The sequence below is a fragment of the Gasterosteus aculeatus genome, chromosome 9, assembly GCF_964276395.1.
Source record: "Gasterosteus aculeatus chromosome 9, fGasAcu3.hap1.1, whole genome shotgun sequence".
In the NCBI taxonomy this organism is placed as follows: Eukaryota; Metazoa; Chordata; class Actinopteri; order Perciformes; family Gasterosteidae; genus Gasterosteus; species Gasterosteus aculeatus.
Genome location: NC_135696.1, coordinates 9,642,925 through 9,653,474, shown reverse-complemented (window position 1 = coordinate 9,653,474; position 10,550 = coordinate 9,642,925). Strand labels below are relative to the sequence as shown.

At 41.4% G+C, this 10,550-nt stretch overlaps 1 protein-coding gene, 3 non-coding genes and 1 pseudogene across 6 annotated transcripts; all 5 read left to right on the top strand.

The window, feature by feature from the left end:
- The first annotated feature begins 132 nt into the window (after positions 1–132).
- Positions 133–348, top strand: LOC120825902 (small nucleolar RNA U3). The gene has a single exon (XR_005713178.2). It is a non-coding gene; the product is annotated as a small nucleolar RNA U3 (small nucleolar RNA).
- Positions 349–1,513: 1,165 nt separating this feature from the next.
- LOC120825905 (small nucleolar RNA U3) lies at positions 1,514–1,719 on the top strand. The gene has a single exon (XR_005713180.1). It is a non-coding gene; the product is annotated as a small nucleolar RNA U3 (small nucleolar RNA).
- An 858-nt stretch (positions 1,720–2,577) lies between these two features.
- Positions 2,578–2,793, top strand: LOC120825894 (small nucleolar RNA U3). The gene has a single exon (XR_005713170.2). It is a non-coding gene; the product is annotated as a small nucleolar RNA U3 (small nucleolar RNA).
- A 198-nt stretch (positions 2,794–2,991) lies between these two features.
- On the top strand, positions 2,992–3,180 carry LOC120825904 (small nucleolar RNA U3; annotated as a pseudogene).
- Positions 3,181–3,888: 708 nt separating this feature from the next.
- Positions 3,889–10,215, top strand: vps37a (VPS37A subunit of ESCRT-I). 3 transcript variants are annotated; one of them, XM_078080488.1, is made up of 13 exons: positions 3,889–4,138; positions 4,236–4,372; positions 5,670–5,744; positions 6,385–6,502; positions 6,767–6,870; positions 7,269–7,479; positions 7,714–7,784; positions 7,938–8,065; positions 8,160–8,218; positions 8,360–8,428; positions 8,772–8,915; positions 9,039–9,127; positions 9,295–10,215. In XM_078080488.1, the coding sequence occupies exons 2-12, from the start codon at positions 4,263–4,265 to the stop codon at positions 9,117–9,119; spliced, it is 1,170 nt and encodes a 389-aa protein (XP_077936614.1). In that variant the 5' UTR covers positions 3,889–4,138; positions 4,236–4,262; the 3' UTR covers positions 9,120–9,127; positions 9,295–10,215. The 3 variants fall into 3 exon arrangements, with proteins under 3 accessions (XP_077936614.1, XP_077936615.1, XP_040042725.2); XM_078080489.1 differs by having other exon boundaries at positions 3,891–4,138; positions 7,272–7,479; XM_040186791.2 differs by having other exon boundaries at positions 3,891–4,372; positions 7,272–7,479.
- The last annotated feature ends 335 nt before the right edge of the window (positions 10,216–10,550 follow it).

Genomic DNA, 10,550 nt, shown 5'->3' with positions numbered 1-10,550 from the left:
ACATTGTTTTGTTACGGTAATGCTTTGTTTATTAGTATTTGGCTGGTTGTTTTGGGAATTATTGACGAGAAGCACCATAGCTGAGAGTGATAGTCTGTAGAATTGGGTTCTGTTAATCTAGAGAAGAGAGTTAAGACTATACTTTCAGGGATCATTTCTATAGTTTCTGACTTGAGAAATGCGTTTCTAATTTGTTTGGTCTCGCTAACCACGATGATGAGATGCGATATTCCCCACTGAGCGCGAAGCGGGCACAGAGAAGTGATTCACTTCACACGCTCTGTGTCATTGATGACCGTTCTGTACTTCCTGGTGGAGTTCAGAGGTGGGGAATATGAACAGAGTGGTTACCGGAATTTGTTAAAGTAATATAATACAACGTAGTAGACATATCGAACCAGCGGGCGTTGCTCTAGTCAGGATCAAGCCGAAGATCAAATACAAACTGCATGACAGCAAATTAATTCGATACTAACAGAGTGAGCGCTATCAAAATACAAAACCATTGATGACCGTTCTGTACTTTCTGGTGGAGTTCAGAGGTGGGGAATATGAACAGAGTGGCTATCAGAATGTGCGACTAGAATTAAAAATGAAAACTGTGCTCCAGATTTGGTAAAGACCTATGAAAGAAGATGATTGTACATTATCATCAAAATGTATTAATCTCTGATAAAGTGTAACGTGGTTGTTAGTTGCCTTTTAGCGGCCTCCTTCCTTTCACTCTGATTTGGACAGAAGAGAACTATATCAACATATTGCTTGTGCAATGTTAAAGTAAACTCAGCTGGACTTCTGGTGGTTCTTCGGCCTTGGATTGATTGAATCTCATCAGTTATCTCCGTACCTGGCGAGTCGCCTCGTGGCGTCAAGAGGCCCTTGAAGTTTAGGACTCTGTGTCAGTGCAAGTCACCAGAGAAGGGGGGTTGTTTGGCTGACACAAATGAGGGCTTTGAACCAAACCTGGTGAAGAAACAGTTTAGCTCATTGACCCTTTAAGGAAGCTCCATGGTTGTCTCCCACCAGTTACCTCCCTCTCATTGTTCTGTTGGAATTTGGCCTCCAGCTTCCTCCTGTATGTGTTGTAGCATTCCCTGAGCTTGTCCTTCAAGTCCCCTGAGTCCCCTGAGTTTGCCCGTCTCTGCATCTGAAGCGTGTTTTCTTCTCATTGAGAAAACATTTGAGGTCCCTTGTGACCCCTGGCTTGTTGTTGGTGAAGTAGTGTTGAGTCTGGGTTGGTATGGTGGCGTGTTCACAGAATCAAATGTTATTCTGTGGTGCATTCCGTCACGCTGTGGATGTCCCATGTGGTCCCCCTGCATCATCCCAGTCCGTCAACCCAAAGCAATCCTGCGTAGCTTCTTAAGCCTCTGTCCAGCTCCTCAAAGTCCTTGGGTGGTCACAGGCTGTCTCTGCACCACAGGAACACACGTTGGTGGTAACAAAAAGGAGGAACCATCAGTTGTAGTTAGTTTATTGTGAATCAGGTTTAATTTCCATGTTTAAGGGCATTACGACTATTCTTTCAGGGATCGTTTCTATAGTTTCTGACTTGAGAAATGCGTTTCTAATTTGTTTGGTCTCAACTGAGCGCGACGCGGGCACAGAGAAGTGATTCAGTTCACATGCTCTATGTCATTGACAATAAAAATATAAATCTTGAATTGATGACCGTTCTTTACACCCTAGTGGAGTATAGAGGTGGGGAATATAGACTTAGTGATTACTGTAAATTGTTAATATTTAATGGTTAATTATGTATTTTTCAGAATTTGCAAATGCCTTAACAATTAGGATAGTTATGCGTGAGAACTATTTATCTGCTGCTAATTGTCTGTCACACCAGGGTTCCTAATTCTGATCTTCAAAAAATATCACTCTTCAAGATGTGCGTCCCTCCCTCACTGAGAGCAAAACACTCGACTAGGTCTCGACTCTTCGCTGTCCTTGCGCCGAAATGGTGGAACGAGCTCTCTGAAGACATCAGGACCACAGAGAGCCTTCACATCTTCCGCCGCAAACTAAAGACACACCTTTTCAGACTCTACCTCGACTAAAGACTAACAAATTGTAGCACTCAAATTGTACTTGTAACGTCACTCATCTTAAGCAAATTGTAAATTGGCTTATTTGAGGAAATTGCACTTTCTTGTTTCTTGTTCTCCTGAGTTTGTACCCTATGGTTGAATGCACTTATTGTACGTCGCTTTGGATAAAAGCGTCAGCTAAATGACATGTAATGTGCAACAAAAAGCTCCTTCCAAATACATTTCTCACAGCCATTTCCAAGACATTTCTCACAGCATCAACCTTTGCCCGAGTGTCTCCTGTATTCCTACAGCCTACTATCATCGAAGTCACCTTCCTCTATGTTATATACTTATGAAATTTGAAATGTAGATTATTACTGAAGTTTTGGTGGCGATCGCCGAAGAAAATAACCGGCAAGAGCGTCACGCAACAAAGTATCAATCACACGTGACTGGACCAGCTGTAAGAGGGAGGGGCTTAAAGAACAACCCTGAGTGAGGGTGGTTGTCCTGTGAATGACTTTTTGTTTGTTACCGCTTGTTAGTTAAGACTATACTTTCAGGGATCATTTCTATAGTTTCTGACTTGAGAAATGCTTTTCTAATTTGTTTGGTCTCGCTAACCACGATGATGAGATGCGATATTCCCCACTGAGCGCGAAGCGGGCACAGAGAAGTGATTCACTTCACACGCTTTGTGTCATTGATGACCGTTCTGTACTTCCTGGTGGAGTTCAGAGGTGGGGAATATGAACAGAGTGGTCACCGGTATATGTGAAAATAATTGAAATTAAATAATATGTTGTATTAAGGAACATCAATTGATAGAAGTTGTGACCATGGAGGGTACATTTAACATGATGATCTAGGACCAGGGTCGTCCCATCAGGTCAATCGCGATTGACTGGTCGTTTCTGGATTTACAGAAAAAACAAAATCAGAATTCACCCTCAGCGAAATCAAGACTATACTTCAAGGTATGACTTGGGAAGGTGTTTGGTGTTGCCAACCACAATTATGGTGAGTTGTAATATTCCCTTCTGAACATGAATGTGACACAGAACAATGCTTTTTTTCCCATATAGTCTCTGTCAATGACAAATGTTCATTGCTCCCTGGCGAGCTTTAATGAAGGCAATTTCAGAGTGGGTCCTGAGAAAAGTAAACGTTTACTGGTTACATACTTAATTGTATCTTTTTCAAAGTGCTGACAAATTTGGCGGCAATTTACTGAAGACAGACATACAAACATTGTTGATTTGCTGCCATTTCTAATGTTTTGTGTTGTTAAAGTTATGGAAAGGAAGAATGATAAACTATACACCATGTTTCACGAATATAGAGATGGCAGTAATGCCCCAATGAATACAGCAAGCTCCAACAAAGGCAGCAAAGTAAGAGAGTAAACATGGATGAAAATCATTCTCGATTTAACACACTTTAATATCAGCTTTGCAGATATTGGATATGGAGGAAAATGCAAAACACTGTTTTGTGATTTACACAAAAACAGAGCTCCAGTTCAGGTATTTTACTCATTCAATGGTGTGTTGATATGAACTATTAATATTGAGTAATGTTCTCATATCACATCCATGGGAAGAGAACAATTAGACCAAACAATGTGTATTCGATAGAAATACAGGCAATGTGGAAAATAATATAAATCTACAATCGGAGTTTCAATTTACTAAACATATGCAATGAATAATAAAACCTATCGCTTGGAGATCCAAAAGGGAAGGGTTAATATGGAAATAAACTCTTTTGAAATTGTTTTGATCCATCAAATACATTAAAGAGTAAACCAGAGAAGGAAAAGGGGCGGGTTCCTCCCTGAGAGCAGGAAGCTTTGCGTACGCTGCTGCGTGACGTATTACGTAAAGAAGTTGATCAAGCTTCTGCTGTTGGCTCGGACGGTTGTTTTCCTTCAGCAATAATTATCTCTCGCTTAAGTACAATTAATTACGATGCCAAAAAGTACATACAGACCCGGAAGAGACATTATATTCGAAAAGTTAGGACATGCCATCTGACTTTGTAACGTAACCTCAAAGCCAGCTCCGTGTGGACGACGAACCGAGTCGTTAGTCGCCCAGCTAACAGAGGTTAGCAACACCCAGCTCCACACCGTGCGCTGCTCCGTCTCAATTCCTCCTCCATTCCGTCTTCGTCTGTAGACGGCCTTTACATTCTGTCTCCAAGTTCAGTCCGTGGTTTCGCCAGGAGAGGATGAACTGGCTTTTCCCTCAGTCCAAAGGCTCCGGACCTCTCCCTCCTCTCAGCAGCCTCCAGCAACAGAGACAGCGGCAGATCGAGTCACTCAAAGCCGCTCACCCAAGGTAACGTGAACGGCTACCGGGTCGCCCCAACTACACCCCGGGGCTGCTGGTCACCGTGTGGAACACAGCACTAGTTTTCAAACTCAGTATGTGGTCTGTACACTATCTCTCCGCCACTTTACCAGCCTACAAACATCAGCGATGTGGACTAATCGAGGTTGACGACGAAGCTAATGTTTACTTAGCATAGCTAGCCGCCAGGCTCTCGGCAGATTGAGAGGAACAACTCTAGGCTTTTACGCATTATGGTCTAGTGTTTAGTGTACATCACTCCCTGCGATTCGGGAGGTATGTTAAAGTCAACCAATCCATTCTACACGAACCCAAACCCACTGCATTGACATGTCCTCGCGTGAAAGCCTAATGCTCGCTAACCTCTCCTCGTAGCTAGCCGGCTAGCGTTAGCTAGTCATGTCAACCATTCATGTCTATTTGTAGCGATGATGACACGAGTTGTCTCCGGCTGGTTAATGTCCTGTGGCCCCTTGTAGTGTTTACCACGATAACGGATCAGGCGTTAGGTTTTAGCAGGAGCCTGATTAAAGTATTAGCCTTTGTTTACTAGGGAGCTCTGTCATCTCCGTGACAAGTTGGTCTCTATCTCCTCAGTGAAACATTTACTGACGATACAACACACTGTTCTATTATTTCACATCTGTGTGTGATGATGGTCATAACACTCGTGGTGTAGTATTTGGGTAACAAAGTAATTGGATTACACAGTCGAGGAAACGATACGTTCCATAAGGATGTGCAGTTCATGTGTGTGACATGTGCTGTGGAAATTGTTTCTCCTGACGTGACTGTGCTAAATGAATACACGGGGGGGGGGGGAGGATCTTACTTTATTATTATTTTAAAACACAGTATTATTGGTACCAGTATCGAATGAAGTGTGTTAAACGGGTGTTTCATGCAGTGATATCAGGTGACCGTCGCCGGGGGATTGTTGTTACCATGCAGTCTACTGCAATGGGACAAAAGTGTGTTAGCTCACCTCTCTTTTGATATCTCTGTTATGTTGTTTTGATGAGAATTTGAGGTACTGTGGGATGATCAGTACATGAGCAGGATGTTCATGGACGTTGGTGGAACAATGTGCGGATTGTCACAAATCAAAACCCACCTCTTCACACTGCTTTTAATGTATGACTGTATTGTGTGCCTGTTTCGTGTGTTTGTTTGCTTTTATTTATTTACAGCTTATCATTTAGGATATTTTAAAATGTTTAAATGAAATGTATTATTATAATTATTTTTATTAAGAGTTCTGATTGTATTTCTGTTTCCCAAACAGCCTTGCAGAGATCCAGAAGGATGTGGAGTACAGAATACCATTCACAGTCAACAACTCCACCATTAGTGTTAACATGTGAGTACATTTTTGCCCACGTAGTCAAAGTGACTGACATGTTTTGGAAGACTACATGACACACTTCTTGTCAAACTTTTTTTTTTAAATTCATTGGAATTAATGAACTTCAACTAAGTAGTTGAAATAAATTTAAAAAAAAGTTACATTACAAACACCTAAAACCCCAAACCATACCACATAAGGTTGAACCATTATTTTATTATTCTTGTAGGGTTGTATTCCCTTTTAATAATATATCATTTTATCCATTTCATTTATTTTATTTATTTTAAGTACAGACATGCATTAATCTTAACTATTACATAAGAATACAATGATTTAATAAATATGTGTATTACTGCCTCACAAATTTCTATGAGGAGGGAACAGCATCATGTCATATTTTCACAAGAAAATTAGAGAAGAATACACTTAGTGCTGAAAACAACACGTCTCACTGGCTTTTGTATGCTCATTAGAGCTGTTTGTAAAAGACTAATATTTTCCATCCAGTTGCCAATTTTAAGAACATTGTGTCCGTACATTGTGGGCACACATGAACATAAAATAATACCTTGTTCCAATATTGAGCACCCAGTACTAACTGACTTATGTTACTGTGATTCCTGAACGCTGATTCTCTTCTCTTGTCCGCTAGACTGCTGCCTCCACAGTTCCCCCAGGAGAAGCCGGTGGTTAGTGTCTACCCCCCGGTTGGTCATCATTTAGTCGACGGCAATAATGGCACCATGATCACCAGCCCCCTCATCACTAACGTAAGAAGTGTTCTCGGCCTTCTCGCTAAGGTTCATTGAGGAGCTTCTAGGAATATTCAACGAGTTTAGGTAGATAAAGTTGTTGTGACATTTACAGATTTATAATACAATAATAATTGTATTAATTGTAAATGTAATTGTACAAAGAGCCTCACGCTGCACTCCCAGCTGCAGTGAGAGCAGACAGGGGATTTACTTTTTAAACTTTTTCGAAGTTGTTATTCCATATTTCTATGAAACTCTTCCTTTTTGTGTATGTTGCAGTTTGGTATGCACTCAGATCTGGGTAAGGTCATTCAGACTCTGCTGGACGAGTTCTGGAAGAGTCCTCCTGCCTTGATGTCTGCCGGCTCTGCTGGCTTCCAATAGTGAGCTTCCTCTTTACTCTCATTGACACTTAAGTTATCTCTCATTATACTTCATTACACAATGTAGTCTGGGTGTTCTGTTGTCTTGGTTTGCTCCAAATGTTTTTTTTCCATCATTTCTACATTGTGTCATTGTAGTAATAAAGTGTGTGTAATTTGTTCACTTCAAAGTTATATAAAACTTGATTTCCGGAAACATGTTGGAGGCCTGCGTCACAATTTAAAAGTTCAGTCTAGTGATTACCTCGTCTTCCAAATTCTTAACTGCGAAGCTGGTAAATAAAACCAATAAATTAAGACCTAGCCTGTTACAACATTTTTTCCTGCTATGGTTTACTCTTGGAATAAATTTGTAATGATTACTTTAAATAATCATACATCCTCTGACTTTCACCCAGCAGTATGTACAAGCCTTCGGGGATGGCGCCTTACCCCACTCAGGCTTATCACTATGGTCCTCGTCATGGGGGCCCGAGCCACACGCCGCCCCCTGGTTCAGGTCCAGCTCCAGCGCCAGGGACCGATGGTGCCCAGGGGCCCCCTCGAGCTCCGGCCCCTTACGGCCTGATCAGTGACCTGCCACTGCCTGTTCCTACGGGAGACTCCCAGGTACAATTGCATGAAGTAAAGTAAATATATTCATGAAGCAAGGCAAGCATGTAGTCCAGCAGTGACCGCGTCAGGTTCATCAACCTTTTAAACAGGGGTTGCAAAAGCTAGTGATAACCTATGATCCTCCTGGCCGAGCTTTCAGTTTTGCTGTCTTTTCCTGCAGCTGATGGCTTTAATAATTGACATTTTTTGAAGAATGTGACTCACTGATTCCACTGCTGTTCATTTCAGGCCGGACTAAACGGACACATGTACAAGATGCCTGAGATACCGGAGTCTTTCCCTGAACTCTGTGACTTGAAGTAATGTGTTTCCAAATATTATAGACTTAACATCTTTTGTGTTTTATGACCCATTGTGTAAGCATGTTATAATGTCAGAGAAACCATTCATGTCTTTACCATTATTCGTTTTCTAACTTACTGCTGAACGTCCACCTATGTTTACCCCCCCAGCATGACCCAGTTGTCGGATATGTCTGAAAACGAGGACATGTTACTGGAATTGTTTGTGACTTTGCCACAACTGAAACAGGTCACTAGTGATAAAGAAGAGCTGGTGACCAATATAGTGGACATGGCAAGTAAGTTTCTCCTTTGCAGCTGGACCAAAGGTCTTCATAGGCATTGATCATGAAATGGAATGGAGAATTAGTTGAGCTTTTATGTCATTTACAGAGAAAAACCTTCAGTTGGAGCCGCAGCTGGAAAGAAAACGACAAGAAATGCTCTACAAGGTCAGATATTACATCCAGTGTCTTTCGCAAACTTTCCAACAGACACACACACACACACAGGCGCACTACGAGCAGACGCACTACGAGCAGACGCGGGCTATTGTCCGGCAGCTGGTGACTCGTGTTTTTGTCCATCGGCAGTACGAACAGCTGACTCAGATGAAGTTGGCCTTTGAAACAAGGATGCAGAGACAGCATGATCTCAGTGAGGTAAGAAGCTGCACCATGGATGTGCTACGGGGCAGCGACTGCAAACAGCAAATGTTTAATGTTAATAAGGTGCTGGACTGCATTAAACACTTTTAAAATAGACAAATAAAAAACTGGTGCCTGAAAGTATGAGCTGATGTAAACTTCAGTCCAGAGTTAACTTGCAGCTACATGTCAACATGTGTCTCCTACTGCGCACAAGCCCTCGTGTGCAGTGAGGATTGTCTCCGGTTAGATGGGATTATGATGCCCTACCAGTGAACTGAAAGACCACATTGTTTTGCCCTGTCAAGCAGTTAACCACTGAATATGTTTGCCTTTCTGTTTTCCTCATCCCCACTAGAGTTGCAGTCTTAGTACTCTACAGGCCCGCTTAAAAGTTGCAGCTCACCAGGCAGAGGAGGAGTCGGAGGAGACGGCCGAAAACTTCCTGGAGGGACGCGCAGACATCGACGAGTTCCTGAGCAGCTTCATGGAGAAGAGAACAGTGAGATGTTCTGTATTTGTGGAACAATAACCACAACATTTTTTTTCTTTCTGAATGTGATCCAAACTTATAGTTACCCTTTAAGAGGAAAGGTGGTATGACTGTTTGTGTTTTAATCCACAGCTTTGCCACAGCAGAAGGGCCAAAGAAGAAAAATTGCAACAGTCCATCAACACACATGGACAGTTTCCCCCCAGCCACTAAAACACAAGGTACCAAATGCATATGACTGTCATTTTCCTCTTTGTGGAGGGATACTTGTGGGACTCAGCTGACTATTTCACCACAGGCAGCGCTCGTGGTGGCCTCCATTTCTATCAGGGCAAAACGCGTTGTCATATCCTCATTCTTCTTCTTACTTCTTATGTTTGGTCCTCAGATTTGGTGTTTTCTCAGCCAACTGCTGCCAACTTTAAGGATAAAGACATTTGCTGGGACAAAAAGCACACTGTGTCAACAATGGGCACTTTGGAGAAATAGGACGAGAGTGATAGAAGTGGTGGGCAAAGAAAACAGAAGCCCACTGTGCTCCGATCTGGACTACAAATACTTTTGAAGTTGGCTTGTGTGAAAGCAAGACGGAGAGTCTATTGAGATACCACAAGAGGCCAAAACTGGGAGACCACACTAAGATTTGATCTCACTGTGGGTGATTTCTTTTGCACATGCTTTCTGTTCAGATTTTACTTGACATGAATGACAAGTTGGTATTCTTTACTGTCACAGTGGTCATCGAGATCAGATTTGTTGTTGTTGATGTTAACTCATCTGGTAGAAATTATTTAGGACAGGGCTTTTTTTTCTGTGAGTTAATCTCCCATCAAATAACAAACCTGATCACTGGTCAGTCTTTTTTTTAATTTTTTGGTTCAGGTTTGTGGGGGGAGAATAAAATGTTTCTTCAAGGTTTATCATACACTTTCTCTGAAGTTGACCAGTTTATTCAAAGAGCATATGTACACTGAAGTTATCGAGATATCCATATAAACGGTAAGCCTTCTACGTGAATTCCGGTATTGGAGCACGTGTATACATGCTGACAATGATCAACAGCAGAACCCGTCTATTTTCTGACACCATATGAACTTGTAATTGTTGACTGACTCTTAACTGAAGAGCCTCAGAAGATTTGGGATAATGTTGAGGAATATTAGGGTTACTTGCTACAGTAAAACATGATGACATTGGATACTGTATTTAAATAATGTTAATAATAGGATATATTGTAATCAAAGACTCAGACACCTTGTATTATATGTTCTTATTTAATTTGTTAGTGGAATAAAGCATTTAGCATTAATCTTGTTTGCTGTTTGAAAATGACTTGACTCGCTAACCTTTTTTGGCATCATTTAACTATAGATTTTGATCACAGCACAAATACTACAACACTTGATGCATTGTCTGTTTTTAATTACTCACGTTCAGGGGAGATACTTTTAACGTGCCTCTCAGTACAAACACTTCCATGTTTATCTCAGGACGAATAAGGTCTTTACATTTAACTATTTATACCTGTCACCTTTTTTCTGTATATTGCCAAATACTAAATAATATACCTTTTAACTTTATCAGCAATTTATGATCTACAGTATGTCTATTCCCCGATTAAAGCTACTGAATAAACACAACATA

Bases quoted from the DNA above. Each gene is read 5' to 3' on its own strand.
- vps37a (XM_078080488.1), top strand. From the start codon at position 4,263: ATGAACTGGCTTTTCCCTCAGTCCAAAGGCTCCGGACCTCTCCCTCCT. The intron at 7,480-7,713 runs GTACAATTGCAT...TGTTCATTTCAG, and splicing joins TTCCTACGGGAGACTCCCAG to GCCGGACTAAACGGACACAT. The intron at 8,219-8,359 runs GTCAGATATTAC...GTCCATCGGCAG, and splicing joins GACAAGAAATGCTCTACAAG to TACGAACAGCTGACTCAGAT.